At 36.2% G+C, this 27,178-nt stretch overlaps 1 protein-coding gene across 1 annotated transcript in view; it reads right to left on the minus strand.

Annotated features, from left to right (window-relative positions):
- Positions 1-27,178, minus strand: part of STPG2 (sperm-tail PG-rich repeat containing 2) — a 572,525-nt gene that overhangs the window by 381,559 nt on the left and 163,788 nt on the right. The window contains exon 8 of the mRNA XM_011932948.1: positions 4,700-4,810. Coding sequence (XP_011788338.1) covers positions 4,700-4,810 — 111 coding nt within the window. The remainder of the gene's footprint in view (positions 1-4,699; positions 4,811-27,178) is intronic.

The raw sequence follows: 27,178 nt of genomic DNA on the forward strand, positions 1-27,178 counted from the left end.
CCAACAGACACATGAAAAAATGCTCATCATCACTGGCCATCAGAGCAATGCAAATCAAAACCACAATGAGATACCATCTCACACCAGTTAGAATGGCAGTCATTAAAAAGTCAGGAAACAACAGGTGCTGGAGAGGATGTGGAGAAATAGGAACACTTTTACACTGACATGACACACAACATGACACAAGTATATATATGTAACAAACCTGCACATTTACACTGACATGACACAACATGACACAAGTATACATATGTAACAAACCTGCATGTTGTGCACATGTAACCTAGAACTTAAAGTATAATTTAAAAAAAGAAAAAATAAATAAGTAAATCTGGGTTCTCTTTGTTGGGTGCATATATATTTAGAATACTTAAGTCTTCTTGTTGAATTGAAACCTTTACCATTATGTAATGCTGTTCTTTATCATTTCTGATTTTTGTTAGTTTGAAATCTGTTTTGTCTGAAATTAAGATTGCAACCCCTGCTTCTTTTCTGTTTAACATTTGTGTGGTAGATTTTCCTCCATCCCTTTATTTTGAGCCTATGAGAGTCATTACATGTGAGATGGGTCACTTGTAAACAGTATACAATTGAGTTTTGCTTTTTTATCCAGCTTATCTTTCTGTGCCTTTTAACTGGGACATTTAGCCCATTTACATTCAAAGTTAGTATTGATATGTACAGATTCGATCCTGGCATTGTGCTGTTACCCAGTTATTATGTTGGCTTGCTCGTGTGGTTATTTTATAGTCACACTGGTCCTGTGTGTTTAAATGTGTTATGTACTAGCTGGTAGTGGTGTTTCCTTTCTATATATAGTGCTTCTTTCAAGATATCTTGTAAGGCAGGTCTGGCAATAATGAACTCCCTCAACATCTGCCTATCTGAAAAGGACCTTATTTCTCCTTCACTTAGGAATCTTAATTTAGTTGGATATAAAATTCTTGGTTGAAGACTTTTTTCTTTAAGAAAGTTGAATACAGGCCCCCCGTCTCTTGGTTTATAGGGTTTCAGCTGAGAGGTCAGCTGTTAGGCTCATGGAGATCACTTTGTAGGTAACCTGCTCTTTCTATCTAGCTGCCTTTAACATTCTTTCTTTCATTTCAACCTTGGAAAATCCGAGAATTCTCTATCTTGGGGATGATCTTCTTGTGTGGAATCTTGCAGAAGTTATCTGCATTTCCTGAATTTGACCGTTGGCCTCTCTAGCAAAATTGGGAAAACAGTCATGGCTGATATCCTTAAATATATTTTCCAAGTTGCTTGCTTTTTTTCCCTTCCCTTTCAGGGATGCCAGTGATTCATAAATGTGGCCTCTTTACATAATCCCATACATCTTGGACATTTTGTTTATTCCTTTTTATTCTTTTTCTCTAATTTTGTCTGACTGTCTTATTTCAGAGAACCAGTCTTCATATTCTAAGATTCTTTCCACAGCTTGGTTTATTCTGCTATTAATACTTGCAATTGCATTATAAAATTCTTGTATTATTCAGCTCTGTTAGACCTGTTAGGTTCTTTTTTATACCAGCTATTTCATCCTTCAGCTCCTATATCACTTTATTGTGATTTTTAAATCAACCAATTTTAAAGGAGGATTTATATTATCATTATTCTTCCCTACAGAACCAAGTAACGTGGCCATACACAAGTAATAAATTTTATGTCATCAAACTCCTGCCTCTTGAAGAATATGTCATATATGAGCTAAAATGACTTCTTCATTAATGAGTTTTCACTTTTCTTTACTTTGTCTAGGAAATTCATATTCATATAAGAATTCATATTCTTCTTTGTCTTTATGTCACCCTTCTTTTGTTTCCTTTTTTTATTTTGCTGAAGCAACTCCACATATGAAGACACAGAGTTACTAAACTTTCTGAACTACTGCATGTCGGAAAATTATTTCTTGATTCATTTAATTGAAACTTTAGGAAGAGGGAGAACTCTATATCCAAATCATTTCCCCTGAGAAATTTAAGAAAATACTACTTCATCACCTCTTACCCTTAAAATGGGGTTAATGTTGCTAAGCAAGTACCTGACCTAAGTTATATTTCTCATCCCTTTGTGGGTTACCCAATGACTTTACTCTGTGGAAGCTTCAAGGATATTTTATTTAGTTACGATCTTCTGAAAATGCAAAAAAAAAAAAAAGAAAAAGTGAGAAGGACATAGGTATTTTTATATTTATCCTCCTTGGCATTCTGTTGAGCTCCTCAGATAAATAACTTATGATTTTATTCAGCTTGAAACAACATTGTGTTTTCTATATCAAATAATTATTGCCTCTACATTCTGCTTCTAGAATGCTCGGTAAACAGATGTTTGTGTTCATCCTCCAATTGTCATATTTTCTTTCTATTTATAATCAACTAATGCTTATATCATAGCTTTTTTTAAAAGAATAAAAAATATTTCCCTGGGATGTTGTACAAGAAATAAGTCTTTCGTATGAAATCAGAAGTCTGGAAGGGAGCTATATTTTTTATGTAAAGACACAACTTGGAAAATTAAGCTATCAAATCATCCTTTAAGACTGCAGCATATCCATAAGTAAAATACCTGGGAGATAAATTTTATTTTTATTTAAAGTAAATAATAAAATTAATTCAATTACTTCATAATTTTGAGATATTATTTCAATTTTATTTTGAGATCAATGATTTGGATTTTTCATTACATTTACATTATATACCCACCTGTTTGAAGTGTTTGTCATTTGCAAAAGAGATTTAAAAACCAAGCTTTCTATGTGACTAGACTATTCTGCTTCTTGGGTAACCAGAGTCCCACTGAATAATTTTAATTGCAAATGTTTCATGCCAGAAAAGAAAACACTAAAAAGAAGTTTTCAGATCTAAAGAGGGACAAAGTTAAAAGAAAAATATGTAAATTAAGTCAAAAATATTGGTGAAGCAACTTGTCTTCCTTTAGAGCAGATGTGCACCATCTTTTTTCACTACAAACATAAAGTTTAACATATATATGCTGCCTTCCTATGGATGCTTTCAGAAATTTCCATTTTTTTTTCCTACTACCTGTGATATTATGATAGAAATAACTTTGAATCCATTCAATGATTCCTAAGCCTAAAAGCATTATATTACTAATAAATTAGTCATGGCATACCTCACAATGGATCCTGAGGTGTGTACAACAATGATTCACTTGAAAAATACAGTTGAACTCTAAAATTCCTCAAGATGAAGAAATAATCCATTAAAATAGCACAATTAGTTAAAAATTACTCAGAATCTACTACATGTAAAGAATATTGCTAGATGATTTTAAACTGTCTTTTGAATTTATAATTACAAAAAAACTCATAGAATAGAACCTAATGCTAATTTTGACTATATCTCAGATTCCAATAATGCCTCAGAAAAAAAATAGTAAGTCCGTTCCTGAATAGCTTTCACCAAATTAATCTAATTCCTATGATTTCCAAGACATTCACAGTTATATTAACTAGCATTGCATTTGTCATTCCCTTAAATTAGTTCATCCTGATCTTGTGCCAGTTATTTCACAATCAAAAGTATTACAAATCAACTGTTGGCATTATCTCACGTAGCAGAATTTTATTTCAGCAAGCTATACTCTGTTTTTACTGATTAGCTACATTTTAAACCTTGTTTAATAATCCTGTTTTGAAATGTGCTATTAACAATATCTTCTCAAGATAGTCCAATTTCTACAAAAATGTATTTTAATAACACCTTGTTCACAAAAGGCTACACTGTAACATTTGCCTTTGTCTGTTTGGGGTGCTATAACAAAATACCATAAACTGGGTAGCTTATAAATGAAATTGATTTCTCACAGATCTGCAGGCTGGAAAGTCCAACATCAAGGCACAAGCAGACTCAGTATCTGGAGAGGCCCTGCTTCCTCAAAGACAGTACCTTCTCTGAGTCCTCATGGTAAACGGGGAAAACGAGCCCCCTTGGACCTATTTTATAAGAGTACTAATCCCATTTATGAGGTCTCCACCCTCATGACATGATCACCTCCCAGAAAGTGCCACTCCTAATACCATCACCTTGGGAGTTAGGATTTCAATATATGAATTTTAAGGAGATACAAACATTTAGACTCCAGCAACATTACCATTGGGTCCAGCTTTTTAACTCCAAATTTTACTTTGATATATTTGTAAATTCAATCTGAATTAATCAATTACCCATTTTTTAATTTAATCTGCTTTACTGTTTTCAATTTACTCACTATTAGGTATTTATTAAAAAAAGGAAATTCAGAAAAATTTATAGCCATACCATTTAACATGCAGGTCAACAGGAATAAAAATAAATCACTGAGGAGTCTTAGATTTCAAGATGAATTCACATTGAAAAGAGAAAACATTTGCACTATGAGTAAAATGAGTTGAACCTAGTAAATATTTTACTCCATACACAACACAAGTTCAGCCTTTCTATATGTCCTAAGAATGAATGTTCTCTGACCCTACAAGGGATATTCCATGTAATAATCTCTCATATAGCAATTCTAGACTTTGGCATAGCTTGAAGAATTTTGTTGAACTTTAAAAATATAAAAGTATCAGTCTAGCCAAGGAGGCTACAGCAGGCTACCAGTTACCTCACTCAGGTCCTAATATAAAGTTTATGTTATGCAGCCTCCTCCATGATTTCTAGATAATGAAAATATTTGATTGTAGGAGTCTTCTTACCATATCTGATACTTTCATAGTTCTTTTGGCTCTTGACAAGAAAGCAGCATATTTGTTAGTCAGGTTAGGTAATTCATCAGAAATTCCACCACCCTGTGAATGCCAACATGCCTGTTGAAAGAAGGGGTTAAAAAGAGTACATCATTTATTTTTATCAATTCAAGAAGCACTATAAATAATAAGTTTGCAATGAAGGTCGTCAATATTATCTGGCATTAAAGACACATATTCATAAAAAAGTAAAATTTTCAAATGTGATACAGAAATAAAAAGCTGTAAGTCAGTGAGATATTAAAATGGAAAAAGAATTGATTATATGAACTTCTAGGTAAGCATAATGGATCTGCACACATCACTTAAACATATTAGCTATGTTGTATTTCATAACCAGCAAGTTCTATCTCAATAATAAGATATTTAGCCAATTATATAGTATTGTTTATTAATAAAAATATATTCACAATCAACCATTTAATTATGTGGCAATTCTGGGTTAATATATTTTCTAAACGAAATGATCCACTCACTTTTATATATCATAATTCTTTATACGCATTGAAGATTTAAATTAATAGGTTAGAGGAATCTAGTAACATAATATTTAATGAGCAATTAATCCTTGTGATACTCTTTCTAATTTGTCATACAATTTATTTGTATTCATTTAATTAAATAGAATAAACAGCAGCAACATCCTTTGTATATGCAAAAGAGATAAGAATCTATTTTCCCATATTTTACACATTTTATTGTTTTTATTTCAGAATTTGATATTCACAGTTAATATTTCAGAATTTGACACATAGTAGAGAATAGACATCTTTCTTTCTTTGTCCATTGTTTTAGTAACATTACTTTACTAAAACATCCATTACCCCCCTAATGTATCTATGACACGATATGCCTCTCTACCCAAAATGCTGAAGATGGCATTTCTCCACATTTTTCCACATGATATTATTCCAACCTATCCACTCCAGATAATATAGGTAGCTTTTATCACTTTCAAAAATAGAACAATCACAGTCACGTCTTTTAAAAATGTGAAAGCCTTTAAATATAGAACATCTAAGGCAGGGTTATTATTTTTGCATAGTTTTTAAATTGTTTGAAGCTGAAAAATAACTTATTTTTGTAATAATTTTTATTTCAATAGCTTTTGGGGTACAAGTGGCTTTTCCTTACATGGATGAATAGTATAGTGGTAAATTCTAAGATTTTAGTGCACCCATCACCCAAGTAGTGTACATTGTACCCAATAAGTAGTTTTTTAGCCCTATTCTCCTCCCACCCTCCCCTTTCTGAGTCTTCAAAGTCCACTATATCACTCTGTGTGCCTTTGTGTACCCATGGCTTAGGTCTCACTTATCAGTGAAAACATACAGTATTTGGTTTTTTATTCCTGACTTACTTCACTTAGAATAATGGCCTCCAGCTCCATCCAAGTTGCTGTAAAAGATATTATGTTACTCTATTAGGTTACTCTTTTTTATGGCTGAGTAGTATTCCATGGTGTATATATACCACATTTTCTTTATCCACTCATTGGTCAGTGGGTACCAGGATTGATTCCATATCTTTGCAAATGTGAATTTGGCTACAATAAACATACACATGCAGGTGTCTTTTTAATGTATTGACTTCTTTTCCATTGGTTAAATACCCAGTAGTGGGACTGCTGGATCAAATCATAGATCTATTTTTAGTCATCTAAGAAATCTCCACACTGTTTTCCACAGAGATTGTACTAATTTACACTCCTACTATGAACGTATAAGCATTCCCTTTTCATTAACCCAACATCTATTGGTTCTTTGTTTTTTTGTTTGTTTGTTTGTTTTTACTTTTTAACATTGGCCATTATTGGATGGGTGAAGTGGCTCACACCTGTAATCCCACCACTTTGGGATGCCAAGTTAGGCAGATCACTTGAGCCCATGAGTTCACGATCAGCCTGAGCAACATCGTGAAACCCTATCTCTACAAAAAATACAAAAACTAGCTGAGTGTGGTGGCACATGCCTGTGGTCCCTGCTGTTGGAGAGGCTGAGGTAGGAGGATCACTTGAGCCTGGGAGATCAAGGCTTTAGTGAGCCATAATTACACTACTGCACTCCAGCCTGGGTGAGGGAGTGAGACCCTGTCTCAAAAAAACAATAATAGTAATAATGGTCATTCTTGCAGGAGTAAGGTGGTATCTCATTGTGGTTTTAATTTGCATTTCCCTGATGACTCGTGATGTTGAATATTTTTTCATATGTTTGCTGACCATTTGTGTATCTTCTTTTTATAACGTCTATTCACGTCAGTTGCCCACTTTTTCATGACATTATTTGTTTTTTTTTCTTGCTGGTTTGTTTGAGTTCCTTGTAGATTCTGTATATTACTCCTTTGCCCAATGCATAGTTTGCAATATTTTCTCCCATTCTGTGGGTTGTCTGTTTATTCTGGTGATTATTTCTTTTGCTATACAGAAGATCTGTAGTTTAATTAGGTCTCATTTATTTATTTTTGTTTTAGTTCCATTTGCTTTGGGGACTTAATCATTAATTCTTTGCCTAAGCCAAAGTCCAGAAGACTTTTTCTGAGGTTATCTCCACAAAAGGAAACTTTTATGGTTTCAGGTATTAGATTTGTCTTTAATCCATCTTGAGTTGCTTTTTATATAAAATGAGATGTAGGGATCCAGTTTCATTCTTCTGAATTTAGCTATCCAGTTTTCCCAGCACCGTTTATTGAATATGGTGTCAATTTCCCAATTTATGTTGTTCTGTGCTTTGTCAAAGATCAGTTAGTTGTAAATATTTGGCTTTATTCCTGCATTCTCTATTCTGATACATTGATCTATATGTCTACTTTCATATAAGTACTACGTATTTTGATAACTACAGCCTTGTAGTATAATTTCAAGTACAGTAATGTGCTGCCTCCAGATTTATTCTTTTAGCTTTGCATTGCTTTGGCTAAGCAGGCTCTTTTTTGATTCCGTATGAATTGTAGGATTGTTTCTTTTAATTCTGTGAAAAATGATGTTTGTATTTTGATAGGAATTGCACTGAATCTGTAAATTGCTTTGGGCAGTATGGTCATTTTCACAATATTGATTCTCCCATTCCATGAGCATGGGATGTGTTTCCGTTTGTTTGTGTCATCTATGATTTCTTTCAGCAGTGTTTTGTAGTTCTCCTTACAGAGATCTTTCACCTCCTTGGTTAAGTATATTCCAGGGTATTTTATCTTTTTTGTAGCTATTGTAAAGGTGATTGAGTTTATTTCATTCTCAGTTTGGTCATTGTTGGCATATATCAGTGTTACTGATTTGTATACATTGATTTTGTAACCTGAGACATTACTGAATTTGATTATCAAATCTAATCTTATCTCTAGGCTTATACAGCCAACACTTTTGAGAAGTCTCTAGGGTTTTATATGACATATAATCATATCATTGGTGAACAGCAATAGTTTGACTTCCTTTTTTGCAATCTGAAGGCACTGTATTTCCTTCTCTTGTCTGATTGCTTTGGCTAGGACTTCTGGTATTACACTGAATGGAAAGTGGTGAAAGTGGGGATCCTTTTCTTGTTCCAGTTCTCAGTGGGAATGATTTCAACTTTTCCTCATTCAATATAATGTTGGCTGTGGGTTTGTCATTGATGGTGTTTATTAATTTGAACTAAGTCCCTTTTATACCTAGTTTGTTGAGGGTTTTTAATCATAAAAAAGATGCTAGATTTTATCAAATGCTTTTTTGCAGCTATTGAGATAATCATATGGTTTTTGTTTTTAATTCTGTTTATGTGATGAATCATATTTACTGACATGCTTATGTTAAACCATCCCTGCACACCTTGAATGAAGTCCATTTGATCATGATGTATTATCTTTCTGATGTGCTGACAGATTCAGTTATCTAGTATTTTGTTGAGAATTTTTGCATCTATATTCATCAGGGATGTTGGTCTGTAGTTTTCTATTCTTGTTATGTTCTTTCCTGGTTCTGATATCAGGGTAAAACTGGCTTAATAGAATGAGTTAGGGAGGATTCACTCTTTCTCAATCTTTTGTAATAGTTTCATCAGTAGAATTGGTATCAATTCTTTGAATGCCTGGTAGAATTCAGCTGTGAACCCATCTGAACCTGGGCGTTTTTTCTTTGTTGTCAATTTTCAATTACCGATTTAATATTGCTGCTTGTTATTGGTCTGGTCTGGGTTGTTATTTATTCCTGATTTAATCTAAAAAAAGTTATATGTTTCCAGGAATTTATCCATTTCTTCTAGATTTCCTAGTTTGTGTGCATAGTTTGTGTTTCTAGTTTGTGTTCATGGCAGTCTCAAATGATCTTTCATTTTCCTGTGGTGTAGGTTGTAATGTCTCCAGTTTTATTTCTAATTGATCTTATTTGAATCTCCTCTCCTCTTTTCTTGGTTATTCTAGCTAAAGTTCCATCAATTTTATTTGCCTTTGCAAAGAACCAACTTTTCGTTTCATTGATCTTTTGTATTGATTTTTTGTTTCAAATTCATGTAATTCTACTCTAATCTTTGTTACTTCTTTTCTTCTAGTTTTGGGCTTACTTTATTCTTGTTTCTCTAGTTCTTTGAGGTGTTACATTAGGTTGTCAGTTTGTGGTCTTCCAGACTCTGATGTAGGCATTTAGTTCTACAAACGTTCCTCTTAGCACTGCATTTGCTGTACCCCAGAAGTTTTGATGACTTGTGTCACTATTATTTATTTCAAAGAACTCTTAAATTTCCAACTTGATTTCATTTTTAACACAAAAATCATTCAGGAACAGACTGTTTAATTTCTACATACATGTATAGTTTTGAGGGTTTCTTTTGGAGTTGATTTCTAGTTTTATTCTGATGTGATCTGAGAAGATACTTGCTATAATTTTTATTTTTTCAAATTATTGAGACTTTTTTGTGGCCTGTCATATGGTCTATCATGGAAAATGGTCCATGTGCTGATGAGAAGAATGCATATTCTTAAATTCTTAGGTAGAATGTTCTGTAAATATCTGTTAAGTCCATTTATTCTACAGTGTTTAAGACCATTGTTTCTTTGCTGATTTTCTGTTTCAATCATCTACCTAGTGCTGTCAATGGGGTGTTGAAGTCCCCCACTATTCTTGTGTTGCTTTCCATCTCCTAAGTACGGCAGTAATTGTTTTACAAATCTGAGAGCTCTAGTGATAAGTGCCTATAAATTTAAAATTATAATATCTTCTTATTGAATTGATCCTTTTATCATCATATAATGATATTCTTTGTCATTTTTTACTGCTGTTGCTTTAAAGTTTGTTGTTTTACCTAATATAAGAATAGCTACTCCTGGTCACTTTTGGTTTCCATTTGCATGGATTAATTTTTTGCCATTCTTTGACCTTGAGTTTATATAAATCCTTCAATGTTAGGTGAGTCTCTTGAAGACCGAAGATACCTAGTTTGTGACTTTTTATCTACTCTGCCAATCTGTATATTTTAAGTGGACCATTACGCCATTTACATTCAACATTAATATCATGATACTGTTCCAGTCATCACGTGAATTGTTACCTACATTTTTTCTTCATTGTGTTATTGTTTTATAGGCCGTGTGAGTTTTATGTTTGCAAGATGTTCTATTCTGGTGCGTAATGGTCTTTTGTTTCAAGATTTAGAACTCCTTTCAGCATTTCTTATAGGGCTGGTCTGGTAGTAACAAGTTCTCTCAGCATTTATTTGTCTGAAAATGACTTAGTTTTGCTGGATACAAAATTTTTGGCCTCCTGTTTAAGGAGACTAAAGATAGGAAGGACCCCAGTCCCTTCTGGTCTGTATGGGTTCTGCTGAGAAGTCTGCTGTTAGTCTAACAGGTTTTCCCTTACAGCTTTTGCCTCACAGCTCTTAGAATTATTTCATTCACATTGACTTTAGATAGCTAGATGACTATATGCCTTCGTGTTTTGTTTTTTGTTTTTTGTGTTTTTGTTTTTGTTTTTGTTTTTGCAATGAATCTCCCAGGAGTTCTTTGGGTTTCTTGTATTTGGATATCTAAATCACTAACAAGGCCAGGGAAGTTTTCCTCAATTTCCTCAAAAAATTATTCTACTTATTTTAGTCTATTGTTAAAACCTCCACTGCATTTTGTAGTTCCCTAAATGTGTCTTTCATTTGCAGAAGTTCTGATTTGTTTCTTTTTAAAATATCTATCTCTTTAGAAATTTTTTCATTCATATCCTGAATTTTTTTTAAATTCTTTATGTTAATTTTCACCTTTCTCTGGTATGTCAAATAAATTTTCCAAACATTGTACTTTTTCTTATCCCTCAAAACACCAATTATTATTAGGTTTGGCCGTTTTACATAATCCCTTATTTCCTAGAGACTTTGTTCCTTTCTGTTCTTTATTCTTTATTTTTCTCTGACTGGGTTAATTTAAAAGCCTTATCTTCAAGCACTGAAACTCTTCTTTCTACTTGTTCTAGCCTATGGTTGAAACCTCTACCATTTTGTAATTCCCTAAATATGTCTTTCATTTCCAGAAGTTCTGGTATTTTTTCTCTTTAAAATAGGTTCTTCATTAATATGTTGATTTTTTCAAAATTTCTTTATGTTGGTTTTCACCTTTTTCTGGTATCTCCTTGAGTACCTTAATAATTCATCTTTTGAATTTGTTTTCTGGTATTTCAAAGATTTCATCTTGGTTTGGATATATTGCTAGAGAGCTAGTGAAACTTCCATTGCAAAATTTTAACTGAGAAAATTATTACAGTGAAAGAGATCTGACCTAACCAACTTCGTCTTTCTTCTAACCTCCACGCTGTCCATGTTCATTCCTGGGCATAAGCTGAACTAACTTTGGGAAAACTTAATTTATAGTTTAACTTTGAAACAAAGACAATAACAGCCCTTTTCCAAAACAAATCCCCTTCCTGTTTGGAGAATAGATTGCCTTTGAAGGACTAACAAATTAGCCACAAGATTAGAGATCATGGTTTAGGAGTCATGCAGCTGGACTCCACTCATGCTACGTCTACACAATTCTGACCCTCCCCAAATTGCTCCTTGGGATAACATCACTATTGTAAAACCTAAGGTCAGTGTTTGAGATATTTTGCAGACCCTGCACTTGATTAATCAGCTGGCACCATCCAAATCAACAAACTGGTTCATCTGGTCTTGTGACCCCCACCCAGGGACTGACTCAGCACAAGAAGACAGCTTTGACTCCCTACAATTTCATCTCCGACCCAACCAATCAGCACTCCTGACTCACTGTCCTCTACCCACCAAATTGTCCTTAAAACCCTCAATTTCCAAGTTTAGGGGGAGACTCATTTGAGTAATAAAAAACTTTGGTCTCTCATACAGCCAGCTCTGCATTAATAACATTTTCTCTATTACAGTAACCCTGTCTTGATAAACTGGCTCTCTGCAGGCAGCAGGTAAGGAGAACCCACTGGGTGATTTCACTAGTGTGAACTTTTGGATGTATTGCAGAACCTTGTTTTGTCATATTATCATAATTATTTTTCCGGTTCCTTCTCATTTGGGTATACTATTTATTCTAATTATTGTTGAATTTATGTTGTAAGACTGTGGTTTTTTCTTTATTTCTTTTTCCCCCTTAAGACTGTGACTTTAAGGCTTATAGTTTAATGTAGCCTAAATCAGTTATTGGTACATTCAGGAGTGAAGACCCTGTATGAGAGCTTTAGTTATAGAGCATCTTTGCATGATAGCTTTCTCAGATGCTTGTTGTAGTAGCAATGTGCTCAGTGTGTCAGCAAGTTCACTGTCTCCTATGGAGTTGGAATAACAGAGGTCTCTTGAACCCTACTTTGTTCCCCCAAGATGTGTGCTTTTAATTTATTTATTTATTCCCCAGCATTTTATTTACTGGGTTGAACAACTCAGGCTTCATGCCAGTAGGATAGGTGTCTCAGGTTAGAAACTGGTTGTGAAAGCAGATGGGTAAATGCAATATGTAATGGCAGGCAGAGGTCACAGCCTTGACAGACCTGGCTGGAGGTTGGGAGAAGCTCTCAGAGAAGTACACTGAGGTGTTATCAGGGGTGAAGAGTGGGAGTTACTTCAGCACCTGTGTCAGGGCAGCAGGAAAGCAATCCACATTCCAGACACATTAATGACCCAGTGTTCCAGTATTCCTGCTATTCAATCAGACAGGCACCTATTTTCATCTTCAGGAATGTTGATGTTCCAAGTATAGAGGAGTTGTGACTCTACCTCTCATCCACACCTGAACCTGGAAGGTGCTCCTACTGTGGGGATGCAGTTACCCTGAAATCTTTGAAAAAGGTTGTCTTTAGGAGCACCCATGCTGAGCACCTATAAGAGAAGACCCGGTTGTGTCTGCAGTGGTGGATGGGAGGAAAAAGAATTCCCCTTCTCCAAGACCCTTCATGAGCACTAGAGCTGCCTGACTGTTGGGGTACAGCTGCAGACTTTCCCTTCTGAACCCAGTACTGCAACTGTGCCTCTGCAGGAAGAAAGAAACTTCTCAAGAGCAGAAAGATCTGGGACTCAAGGCCTGCCATCTGGATTCTTTTGTCCCATGGAGTGTCCCCTTAATGTGGCGAACTTTCCTTTCCCCTAGGACTAGGAGTCCCTGAGAGCCAGGCTACTATGAATGCTGCTGTTCCTCTGGGTCTAGTAACCCAGTGGAGTTGCCACTCTCCAGGTTGGTGCTAGGGAAAGTTTGCAAGAGATCCACTGATGTGAGAATTCCTCAAGTCTCCCAGCATCAGGTACTAGCACCATCTCTGATGGGGATGGCAGGGAAGGGTCATAGACTCTGTGAGATTCCTTGGTATAAACAGACTTAGTGTATTGGCTTTCTCAAATGCTGGTGGTAGTAGTAATGAACTGGTCACATGGAGAGACTCAGGACCTCTGGTTAGCCAGGATGGTAGCCAGGATGATACAGACAATAGTGATAGCAGAGGTCATGCACGAGTTTTCTCCTTCCTGAACACAGTGTTGTTCTACTTGGAGTTACTGCAATGCATTGTGTCAGCCAGGAGGTGGTGCTTGCAAAAGAGTGCCATTTGTGGTACTAGTGGTGAGATTTGTATTTGCCTTATGTTACTCAGGGGAGATATTGTGGTTTCTCAGGTGACAGATGGAGCTATAGAGCTCCCAAACATTTCTGTCCTTTGTGTTAAGTTATCAGGGCAAGCGGAGGGGCAAAGTCACGTGGGGGGTCCACAAGGCAGCTCCACGTTCTGACTCTACCCATGCAGGGCAGCAGTGGCCCCAGTGAGGATCAGAGGAATTCATTGGCCACTAGAGTAATGTTCTATGGAAAAGCATATCTGCCTCTGATGTACAAATGAGTTTGTACAGGGATTGGGAAGTAGCAGGTGGCAGTAAAGCCCATCCAGCGCCCATGCACTTGGCAAAGCAAATCTCACCGGCTAGCAGCAGCTATCTATCTTCTAGGCACTTAATGCTCAGAACTCAAAATGCCCCAGGTCATAAGCCTTCCCCACAAAGACTGCAACCACAGCTTTCAGGCCATGCTTCTCCCAATCTGCCTGGAAAGGTAGGGTGTGCAGCTCCTGCACTTGTGGCCGCAGCACACTTCCCACCTTCTCCATGCCTGCGTTAGCTAGCAGATTTTTGCAAGATCCCCCCATGACACAGAGTCAGGAATGGCTTCCCTTGGTTCACACTGGAGATCGAAAATGCCTGCAAGGCTCTTCCTACACTGCTCCTACTTTCATATTCCCCATTGCTCCTTAAATCAGTTCTAGCACTGGGTAGAGTTAAGGCCTTCCCCTATGGGCAGATTGCCAGGTTGCCCAGTGGGGGTGTATATCCTGGTGGCATTCTCTCCGCTTTTCACACTCTGAAGACTTACTTTTTCACATGGCTCACAGTGTGGGCTGCAGCTGCCATATCTTTCAAAGGATCTGTGATTTATTTCAGTTTTCCTGTTAAGTTCCTGCATTGCTTCCCAGAAAAAAAAAAGTTCACAGTGAGAATCGCTATACACTATTTTGTCTTTTCAAATAGAATAAGCATTGTAACACTTGCCTCCAATCTGCTATCTTGGAAAAAAAGAAACTACAATAATTTTATTACTGTCATATATATGGTACTAGGAATTATTACATTAAAAAGTTCCAAAATGTTGTGCAGTTTTTAGTGCTTAGGGGGTAAAAGCTACCAATTTTGAATGAAATTACGAAGAAATTAATTACTCACTGGATGGTTTTGGCTCTAGAGGAAATGAGTAGTTTACAAAAGACCACATTTCTACATGAATAATTAAAAATAAATCCAGGCGGTTTTTTCCAATTCTGTGAAGAAAGTCATTGGTAGCTTGATGGGGATGGCATTGAATCTATAAATTACCTTGGGCAGTATGGCCATTTTCACAATATTGATTCGTCCTATCCATGAGTATGGAATGTTCTTCCATTTGCTTGTGTCCTCTTTTATTTCACTGAGCAGTGGCCTGCAGTTCTCCTTGAAGAGGTCCTTTATATCCCTCGTAAGTTGGATTCCTAGGTATTTCATTCTCTTTGTAGCAATGGTGAATTGGAGTTCACTCATGATTTGGCTCTCTGTTTGCTGTTATTGGTGTATAAGAATGCCTGTGATTTTTGCACATTGATTTTGTATCCTGAGACTTTGCTAAAGTTGATTATCAGCTTAAGGAGATTTTGGGCCGAGACGATGGGGTTTTCTAAATATACAATCATGTCATCTGCAAACAGGGACAATTTGACTTCCTCTTTTCCTAATTGAATACCCTTTATTTCTTTCTCCTGCCTGGTTGCCCTGGTCAGAACTTCCAACACTATGTTGAATAGGAGTGGTGAGAGAGGGCATTCTGGTCTTGTGACAGTTTTCCAAGGGAATGCGTCCAGTTTTTGCCCATTCAGTATGATATTGGCTATGGGTTTCTCATAAATAGCTCTTACTATTTTGAGATACGTTCCATCAACACCGAATTTATTGAGAGTTTTTAGCATGAAGGCCTGTTGAATTTTGTCAAAGGCCCTTTCTACATCTATTGAGATAATCATGTGGTTTTTGTCTGTGGTTCTGTTTATATGATGGACTACTTTTATTGATTTGCATATGTTGAACCAGCCTTGCATTCCAGGGATGAAGCCCATTTGATCATGGTGGATAAGGTTTTTGATGTGCTGTTGGATTTGGTTGGCCAGTATTTTACTGAGGATTTTTACATCAATGTTCATCAGGGATATTGGTCTAAAATTCTCTTTCATTGTTTTGTCTCTGCAAGGCTTTGGTATCAGGATGACGTTGGCCTCATAAAATGAGTTAGGGAGGATTCCCTCTTTTTCTATTGACTGGAATAGTTTTAGAAGGAATGGTACCAGCTCCTCCTTGTACCTCTGGTAGAATTTGGCTGTGTCTCCGTCTGGTCCTGGACTTTTTTTGGTTGGTAGACTATTAATTATTGCCTCAATTTCAGAGCCTGTTATTGGTCTATTCAGGGATTCAACTTCTTCCTGGTTTAGTCTTGGAAGAGTGCATGTGTGTCCAGGAATTTATCCATTTCTTCTACGTTTTCTAGTTTATTTGCATAGAGGTGTTTACAGTATTCTCTGATGGTAATTTGTATTTCTGTGGGATTGGTGGTGATATCCCCTTTATCATTTTTTTATTGTGTCTATTTGATTCTTCTCTCTTTTCTTCTTTATTAGTCTTGCTAGCAGTCTATCAATTTTGTTGATCTTTTCAAAAAACCAGCTCCTGGATTCATTAGTTTTTTGAAGGGTTTTTTGTGTCTCTATCTCCTTCACTTCTGCTCTGACCTTAGTTATTTCTTGCCTTCTGCTAGCTTTTGAATGTGTTTGCTCTTGCTTCTCTAGTTCTTTTAATTGTGATGTTAGGGTGTCAATTTTAGATCTTTCCTGCTTTCTCTTGTGGGCATTTAGTGCTATAAATTTCCCTCTACACACTACTTTAAATGTGTCCCAGAGATTCTGGAATGTTGTGTCATTGTTCTCATTGGTTTCAAAGAACATCTTTATTTCTGCCTTCATTTCCTTATGTACGCAGTACTCATTCAGGAGCAGGTTGTTCAGTTTCCATGTAGCTGAGTGGTTTTGAGTGAGTTTCTTAATCCTGAGTTCTAGTTTGATTGCACTGTGGTCTGAGAGACAGTTTGTTATAATTTGTTCTTTTATATTTGCTGAGGAGTGTTTTACTTCCAACTATGTGGTCAATTTTGGAATAAGTGTGATGTGGTGCTGAGAAGAATGTATATTCTGTTGATTTGGGGTGGAGAGTTTCGTAGATGTCTATTAGATCCACTTGGTGCAGAGTTGAGTTCAATTACTGGATATCCTCGTTAACTTTCTGTCTCGTTGATCTGTCTAATGTTGACAATGGGGTGTTAAAGTCTCCCATTATTATTGTATGGGAGTCTAAGTCTCTTTGTAAGTCTCTAAGGACTTGCTTTATCAATCTGGGTGCTCCTGTATTGGGTGTATATATATTTAGGATAGTTAGCTCTTCTTGTTGAATTGATCCCTTTACCTTATGTAATGGCCTTCTTTGTCTCTTTTGATCTTTGTTGGTTTGAAGTCTGTTTTATCAGAGACTAGGATTGCAACCCCTGCCTTTTTTTGTTTTCCATTTGCTTGGTCGGTCTTCCTCCATCCCTTTATTTTGAGCCTATGTGTGTCTCTGCACGTGAGATGGGTCTCCTGAATACAGCACACTGATGGGTCTTGACTCTTTATCCAATTTGCCAGTCTGTGTTTTTTAATTGGGGCATTTAGCCTGTTTAAATTTAAGGTTAATTATTTAAAACTGAAAAAAGACATAAACCCACAGATTCAAAGGTTCTGCAAACCTCAGGCAAATGTATTAAAAAGAAAACTACACGTCAGACACATCAAAGGTTAAAAACCAAAGACAATTTCTCTGGAAGGAGAAACAATAAGCTGGACAGCTTACTTCTCAATGGAAAAGATGGAAAGTCTAAAACAACAAAATATTATTAAAATACTGAAAACAGCTACCAACCTAAAAATCTATACTCAAAAATAAATCATTCAAAAATAACGAAATACATTTCAGACAAACAAAAACTGTAACAATTCAGCAGCAGACCTGGACCAGAAGAAATGCTAAGGGAAATTTTTCAGACAGAAAAAAAATGATTCTATTTTTCATAAAAATGCAAATGCAAAAAGGAAAGAAGCATAATAGAAAAATAAATAAATAAATGTAATCCACACAACAAAATAATAATATTCAAAAAACTTAAAATATGTGGCTTTAAAATATGTGACAATAATTAAACAAAATACAAGATAACAAAATGGAGTTAAAATGCTCTAAGTCAGTCTTATTGAGAAAGTAGTAAAGGTCATCCTTTTTATTGGATTGCAGTAGGTGAATGCTTATTTTAATTTTGATGGCAAAAACTAAAAGAATAGCAAAAACTAAAAAATATAATAGAGATTGATGAAATGGAATAAAATAAAATATTTGGTTAATATTTTGATTATAATATTTGATTAATCCACAAAATAAAGAAATAAGAAAAAGTGGATAATGGGAATCATGGCAGACGGGAGGCAGAACTAGATGGCATCCCACTTGGAAGGACAGAGTAGTATGTGGAATCTCAGATCACGAACTTTTGCTACAGACCTACTGCAGAAATAAATCAGGAAAGCTGAGAGAACACACAGACCCACTGAAAAAAGCAGATTGCTCCTGCAGGAGCCAGGAGACACCCCAAATATTGTGCTGGTATCCATGGCTGAGAGGTCCACAGATGGTTCACATCACAGAACTCTGTGCAGACAACCCCCAGTACCAGCTCAGAGCCTAACAGACCTGCTGGGTGGCTGGATCCAGAAGGGACATAACAATCATTACAGCTTGGCTCACAAGAAGCCACAACCCTAGGAAAAGGGGAAGAATAATATATCAAGGGAACACCCCGTGGGACAAATGAGTCTTGTTTCCCTTGAAAACAGCCTTGAAACCTACACCTTTCATAACTCTGACAGAGCCTACCCAAATGAGAAGAAACCAAAATCCCAACTCTGTAATAAGACAAAATAAGTTTCATTAACATCCTCAAAAAATCACATTAGCTCATGAGCAATGGATCCAAACCAAGAAGAAATCCCTGATTTGCCCGAAAAAGAATTCAGAGTAAAGTTATTAAGCTAATCAAAACGGCATGAGAGACAGTCAAAGTTCAATTTAAGGAAATTATATATATATGTTAAATGACGGGAGAAATATTCAATGAAATAAATAGTATACATAAAAAAACAATCAAAACTTCAGGAAACAATGAACACACTAATAGAAATGCAAAATGCTCTGGAAAGTCTAGCAATAGAATGTAACAAGCAGAAGAAGGAACTTCAGAGCTTGAAGACAAGGTTTTGTAATTAACCTAATCAAAGAAAGACAAGGAAAAAAAATAAGAAAATATGAACAAAGCCTCCAAGAAGTCTGGGATTATGTTAAATGACCAAACCTAAGAATAACTGGCATTCCTGAGAAAGATGAGAAATCTAGAAGTTTGGAAAACATACTTGGGGAAATAATTGAGGAAAATGTTCCCAGCCTTGCTAGAGATCTAGACATCCAAATACAAGAAGCTCAGAAAACACCTGGGAAATTCATCACAAATGATCATTGCCTAGGGACATTGTTATCAGGTTATCTAAAGCTAAATGGAAAAAACAATCTTAAGAGCTGTGAGGCAGAAGCACCAGGTAACCTGTAAAGGAAAACCTATCAGATTAACAGCAGATGTCTCAGCAGAAACCCTACAAGCTAGAAGAGATTAGGGCCCTATCTTCAGCCTCCTTAAAGGAAACAATTATCAGCCAAGACTTTTATATCCAGTGAAACTGAGCTTCAGAAATGAAGGAAATATACAACCTTTTTTAGACAAACAAATGCTGAGAGAATTTGCCACTACCAGGCCAGTACTACAAGAACTGCTAAAAGGAATCCTACATTTTAAAACAAATCCCAGAAGCACATCAAAACAGAACCTCTTCAAACCATAAATCTCACAGGACCTACAAAACAAAAACACAATTAAAAACAAAAAACAATGGCCCAGTGTAGTAGCTCACACCGGTAATCCCAGCACTTTGTGAGGCAGAGGGGGAGAGATCACTTGAGGTCAGGAGTTTGAGCCCAGCCTGGACAACATGGCAAAACCCTGTCTCTATAAAAATACAAAAGTTAGCCGGGCGTGATGGTGAGTGCCTGTAATTCCAGCTACTTGAAAGGGTTAGGCACAAGAATTGCTTGAACCTGGGAGGCAGACATTGCAGTGAGCCAACTGCACTCCAGCCTGAATGAGAGAGTAAGGCTGTGTCTCAAAAAAAAAAAAAAAAAAAAAAAAAAAAAAAAAAAAAAAAAAAAATGGAATAGTACCTCACATCTCAATACTAACGTTGAATGTACATTGCCAAAATGTTCCACTTAAAAAATATAGAATTGTAGAAGGAGTAAGACTTTGCCAACCAACTATCTGCTGCCTTCAAGAGACTCACCTGACACATAAGAACTCATATAAACTTAAGGTAAAGGGGTGGAAAAAGACACCCCATACAAATGAACACCCAAAGCCAGGAGAAGTAGCTCTTGTTACATCAGACAAAACAAACTTTAAAGCAACAGCAGTTTAAAAAGACAAAGAAGGCCTTGTCCAATATCACAATCCTAAACATACATGCAACTAATACTGGTGTTCCCAAATTTATAAAACAATTACTACTATACATAAGAAATGAGATAGACAGCAACACAATAATAGTGGGAGGCTTCAATACTTCACAGACAGCACTAGATAGGTCATCGAGACAGAAAGTCAACAAAGAAACAATGGATTTAAGCTATGCCCTAGAACAAATGTACTTAACAGATATTTACAGAACATCTTACCCAACAATTGCTGACTATACATTCTATTCATCAGCACATGGAACATTCTCCAAGAGAAACCATATGATAGGCCATGAAACAACTATCAATAAATTTAAGAAAACCAAAATTATTACAAGCACTCTTTCAGACCACAGTGGAATAAAGCAGGAAGAAATCTTCAAAATCATGCAAATAGATGAAAATTAAATAATCTGCTCCTGAATGATCATTGGGTCAACAATGAAATCAAGACAGAAATTAAAAGATTATTCAAACTGAGCAACAATAGTGACACAACCTATCAAAACCTTTGGGATACAGCAAAGGTGGTGCTAAGAGGAAAGTTCACACCTACACCAAAAAGTCTCAAAGAGCACAAATAGACAATCTAAGGTCACACCTCAAAGAACTAGAGAAACAAGAACAAACCAAACCTAACCCCAGTAAAAGAAAGGAAATAACCAAGATCAGAGTACACTAAATGAAATTGAAACAATACGAAAGATAAATGAAACAAAAAGCAAAAAGAAATATACAATTGATAGACCATTAGGAAGATTAATCAAGAAAAGAAGAGAGAAAATCCAAATAAGCTCAATTAGAGACAAAACAGGAGATATTACAACTGACACCACAGAAATACAAAAGATCATTCAAGGCTACTATGAACATCCTTACACATAAAAACTAGAAAACCTAGAGGAGATGGATAAATTCCTGGAAAGACACAACCAACCTAGCTTAAATCAGGAAGAAGCAGATACCCTGAACAAACCAATAACAAGCAGTGATATTGAAATGGTAATAACAACTTACCAACAGAAAAAAAGTCCAGGACTGGAAGGATTCACAACTGAATTCTACCAGACATTCAAAGAAGAATTGGTACCAATCCTTTTGACACTATTCCAAATGATAGAGAAAGAGGGAAACCTCTCTAAATCAGTCTATAAAGCCAGTGTCACCCTAATACCAAAACATGGAAAGGACGTAACAAAAAATGAAAACTACAGAAGGATATCCCTGAAGAACACAGATGTAAAAATCCTTAACAAAATACTAGTTCACTGAATCCAACAACACATCAGAAAGATAATCTACCATGATCAAGTGGGTTTCACACCAGGGATGCAGGGATGGTTTAACATACGCAAGTCAATAAATGTGATACATCACATAAACAGAATTAAAAAGAAAAATCACATGATCATCTAAATATATGCAGAAAAAGCATTTGACAAAATCTAGCATCACTTTATGATTAACATTCTCAGCAAAATCGGCATACAAGGGACATACCTCAATGTAATAAAAGCTATATATGACAAACCACAACTGAATGGGTAAAAGTTGAAAGCATTCCCCCTCTGAGAACTGGAACAAGACAAAGATGCCTACTACCACCACTTCTATTGAACATAGTACTGGAAGTGCTAGCCAGAGCAATCAGACAAGAGAAAGAAATAAAGGGTATGCAAATTGGTAAAGAGAAAGTAAAACTGTCACTGTTTGCTGATGATATGATTGTATACCTAGAAAACCCTAAACACTCCTCCAAAAAGCTCCTAGAACTGATAAAAGAATTCAGAAAGCTTCCAGATACAAAATTAATGTACACAAATCAGTAGCTCTTCTATATAACAACAGTGACAAGCTGAGAATCAAATCAACAACTCAAACTTTTTACAATAGCTGCAAGAAAAATAAAATAATTAGGATTATACCTAACCAAGAAGGTGAAAGACCTCTACAAGGAAAACTACAAAACCTGCTGAAAGAAATCATAGACAACAAAAACAAATAGAAACATATCCCACACTCATGGATGGGTTTACTCAATATCATGAAAATGACCATACTGGCAAGCACAATCTACAAATTCAATGCAATTCCCATCAAAATACCATCATCACTCTCACAGAACTAGAAAAAAGGAATCCTAAAACTGATATAGAATCAAAGAAAAGCCCACATAGCCAAGGCAAGACTAAGCAAAAAGAACAAATCTGGAGGCATCACATTACCTGAATTCAAACTACACTATAAGGCCATAGTTACCAAAACAGCATGGTACTGGTATAAACATAGGCACATAGAACAGAATAGAGAACTTGTAAATAAACTTAAATACTTACAGTCAGTTGATCTTCGACAAGGCAAAAAAAAAAAACATACAATGGGGAAAAAAAAAAACCCCATTCAACAAACAGTGCTGGGACAATTGGCAAGCCACATGTAGGAGAATGAAACTGAACCCTCATCTCTCACCTTCTACAGAAATCAACTCAAGGTGGGTCAAGAACTTAAATCTAAGATCTGAAACTATAAAAATTCTAGAAGATAATATCGGAAAAACCCTTCTAGACATTGGCTTAGTCAACGATCTCATGACCAAGAACCCAAAAACAAATGCAAATGCAATAAAAGCAAAGATAAATAGCTAGGATTTAATTAAACTCAAGAGCTTTTGAATGGCAATAGGAACAGTCAGCAGAGTTAACAGACAATCCACAGAGTGGGAGAAAATCTTCATAATCTATATATCTGACAAAGGACTAATATCTAGAATCTACAAGAAACTCAAACAAATTAGCAAGAAAACAAACAGTCCCATCCAAAAGTGGGTTAAGGACATGAATAGACAATTCTCAAATGAAGATATACAAATAGCCAACAAATATACAAAAAAAAAGAAAGATCAGTACTACAAAATGATCAGGTAAATGCAAATCAAAACCACAATGTGATACCACCTTACTCCTGCAAAAATGGCCATAATCAAAAAATTTAAAAAAAAAATAGACGTTGATGTGGATGTAGTGAACAGGGAACACTTTTATACTGATGATCAGAATGTAAACTAGTACAACCACTATGGAAAACAGTATCAAGATTTTATTTAAAACTTAAAGTAGAACTACCATTTGATTCAGCGATCCCACTACTGGTTATCTACCCACAGGAAAAGAAGTCATTATACAAAAAAGATACTTGCACATGCATGTTTATAGCAGCACAATTCACAATTGTAAAAATGTGGAACCAACCCAAATGCCCATCAATCCATGAGTGGATAAAGAAACTGTGGTATATGTCTACAGTGGAATACTACTCAGCAATAAAAAGGAGTGAATGAATGGCATTCACAGAAACCTCAATGAGACTAGAGACTATTATTCTTAGTGAAGTAACTCAGGAATGGAAAACAAAACATCTTATGTTCTCACTCATATGTGGGACCTAAGCTACGAGGAAACAAAGGCATAAGAATGACACAAAGAACGTTGAAGACTCAGGGGAAATGGGTGGAAGGGGATGAGGGATAAAAGACCACAAATTGGGCGCAATGTATACTGCTGGGACGATGGGTGCACCAAATCTCACAAATCACTGCTAAAGAATTTACTCATGTGACCAAACACTACCTGATCCCCAATAACCTATGGAAATTTAAAAAAAAAAATGGACCAATACAATACATAAAATAGTGTAATAGGTATATACACAAACATGTTGATAATCAAAATTAAACATAAATCAATTGATACTACAATTAAATACAAGGTTTACTAGACTTAATTAATAAAAACCAGACATGTTTAGGGTCTATATTTCACTCTTGATTTTAGACTTTATCAAAGACTCTATAAACTGAGTCTTAGTTATACCTATAGGTAGTTTTAAATTGTCAACAAGAATAGCAAGTTTACTGAGTCCTTACTGTGTGCCAGAAGATATTCAAAGTGTTTTTTGATTCACTTAGTATTTGCAACAACATTTTTAGGTATGTACTATTATGGTCTTCATTTTGCTAAGCACAAAGAGTTTAAATAACTTGCACAAGATCAGTGGCAGAGTAAAAATGTATATTCAAACACTCTGAGTCTAGAGATCATGCTAATAATCACCATGCTAGGCTTCTCAATATCTACAGTGAAGAACAAATACTATAATTCTGGCTGGGTGTGGTGGCTCATGCCTGTAATCCCAGCATTTTGGGAAGCTGAGGCAGGTGGATCACAAGGTCAGGAGTTTGAGATCAGCCTGACCAACATGGCGAAACCCCATCTCTACTAAAAATACAAAAATTAGCCAGGCATGGTGGTGCGTGCCTCTAATCCCAGCTACTCAGGAGGCTGAGGAAGGAGAATTGCTTGAACTCAGGAAGCGGAGGTTGCAGTGAGCCAAGATCGCATCATTGCACTCCAGCCTGAGCAACAGAGCGACACTCCATCTCAAAAAAGAAAAAAAAAAAACTATAATTATTTTTATCTAAATGTCAGGTTACTAAGAATAATGAACTGTTAGTACATTTTAAACAAAATATAGCAGAAATGTTCTAAAAACTATTAGCATTCATGATGGATTTAAAATATACTTATATCAGCACTTAAAATAGTTAAGATGATAAATTTAACGTTACGTGTTTTTTACCACAATTAAAAATATATACTGGATGTGGTGGCTCATGCCTGTAACCCCAATGCTTTTGGAAGCAGAGGCAGTGGGATCAATTGCACCCAGGAGTTCAAGATCATCCTGGGCAATAAAGTGAGACCTTGTCTCTTGAAAAATGTTTTAAAAATAGCCAGGTATAATGGCCCATGCCTGTGGTCCCAGCTACACAGAAGGCTGAAGCAGGGGGATCACTTGAACCCAGGAGGACAAGGGTGCAGTGAGCCATAACTGCACCATTGCATTCCAGCCTCGGCAACATAGTGAGACCCTATCTCAAATACATACATACATACACACACACACACACACACACACATATATGAAATATATACACACATATATATTTATTTATACCTATATCAGACTAAATGAACAACAGAAATAGAACAATAGACTAAAGAGAACAACAGAAATTAAAGACAAATATCAAAGGTTGATGACAGAAACTCAAACTGAAAGTCTAGAAATATAGCAACTTAAAAAATTAATTTAGAGTACATGTAGGTATGTTAAACTTGTTCATTATTAAATGAACTGGTAAGTTTAATGAAAAATAAATTAAACTGACAGAAACTAGGGAGCTGTTTTGAGGAGGCCATCAGATGCACTACTAGGAGCTGTGGGAGCAAAATACAATCAAAGAAAAACGTCTATAAGTTAATGACATGTGAATAGGAAGTACTATGATGGGTCTGAAATTTTGCCCTACTTCAGGTTACTAAGGTGACCTGCCACAGTTTTACAGAAAAATGCAAAACTCCTGAGTCAGAGACAAAGGACTTTATTCCTCATGGCATAAAAAACAGCATGAGAACAGCACACTTGCATCAGTCCTCCTTGCCCTAAAGTCCTACTGGGGACAAGGCAGATGGGGCAAAACAAATACTAGCACACAAAATGGGAGAAAAACTGTGAGCTCTGGGAACCTGAATCTTTTATAATGAGCAGTAAGCACACCCTTTGCTGAGGAGGGAGACGCTGTATCTTCGAAGGCTGTTTGCTGTACAATCAACCTTAAAAAGCAGGTGCAAGCAAAGGTGTGTAGAAACACAAAACACACAGAGAATTGTCTCTTAATGATTAAAAAAAGAATAAAAATAGATGTTTACACAGAAAATAAACTTATTTGAGCACAGGTACATAGAAAACCCTCATAAAAATAAGTTTTAATAAACATTAAAAACCTGAAAAAATTAATATCTAAATTATAAGAATTAATCCCACAAATATAAGTTGTATGTATAATAAAACAAATAACAATTCATGTATCAGCAATTAAGGGCAACAGATTTCAAAGTAGTTATATAACAGTTCTTACCTTTAAATGGTTACACATATTTTTTCTGGTTTGTTTTGTTTTCCATTGTTCTCTTAAAATCACACTATACATCTTAAAACTGTACTACACAAAATTCAGTTATAACTTTCACTGAATTGAAATATGAATGTCTACAGTTTTCACCTATTGGCCTTGACAGAATTCCATATGTAGTGCCATTCCAAATGGCTGAATAGGAACATCTCTGGTCTGCAGCTCCCAGCGTGACTGACGCAGAAGGTGGGTGATTTCTGCATTTCCAATTGAGGTACCTGGTTCATCTCACTGGGACTTGTTGGACAGTGGGTGCAGCCCATGGAGGGCAAGCTGAAGCAGGGCGGGGCATCACCTCAACCAGCAAGTGCAATAGGTTGAGGGATTTCCCTTTCCTAGCCAAGATGAAGCCATGACAGATTGTACCTGGAAAATCGGTTCACTCCAGCCCAAATACTGCACTTTTCCCATAGTCTCAGCAACAGGCAGGCCAGAAGATTCTCTCCCATGCCTGGCTTGGTGGGTCCCATGCCCACAGAGCTTTGCTCACTGCTAGCGCAGAAATCTGAGATCAACCTGCCAGGCTGCAGCCAGGCAGGGGGAGGGATGTCCACCATTACTGAGGCTTGAGTAGGTACACAAAGCAGCCGGGAAGCTCAAACTGGGCAGAGCCCACTGGAGCTCAGCCAGGCCTACTGCCTCTCTAGACTCCACCTCGGTGGGCAGAGAATAGTGGAACAAAAGGCAGCAGACAGCTTCTACAGACTTAAACATCCCTGTCTGACAACTCTGAAG

This window comes from Colobus angolensis, unplaced genomic scaffold (genome assembly GCF_000951035.1).
Source record: "Colobus angolensis palliatus isolate OR3802 unplaced genomic scaffold, Cang.pa_1.0 Scaffold123, whole genome shotgun sequence".
Taxonomy (NCBI): domain Eukaryota; kingdom Metazoa; phylum Chordata; class Mammalia; order Primates; family Cercopithecidae; genus Colobus; species Colobus angolensis.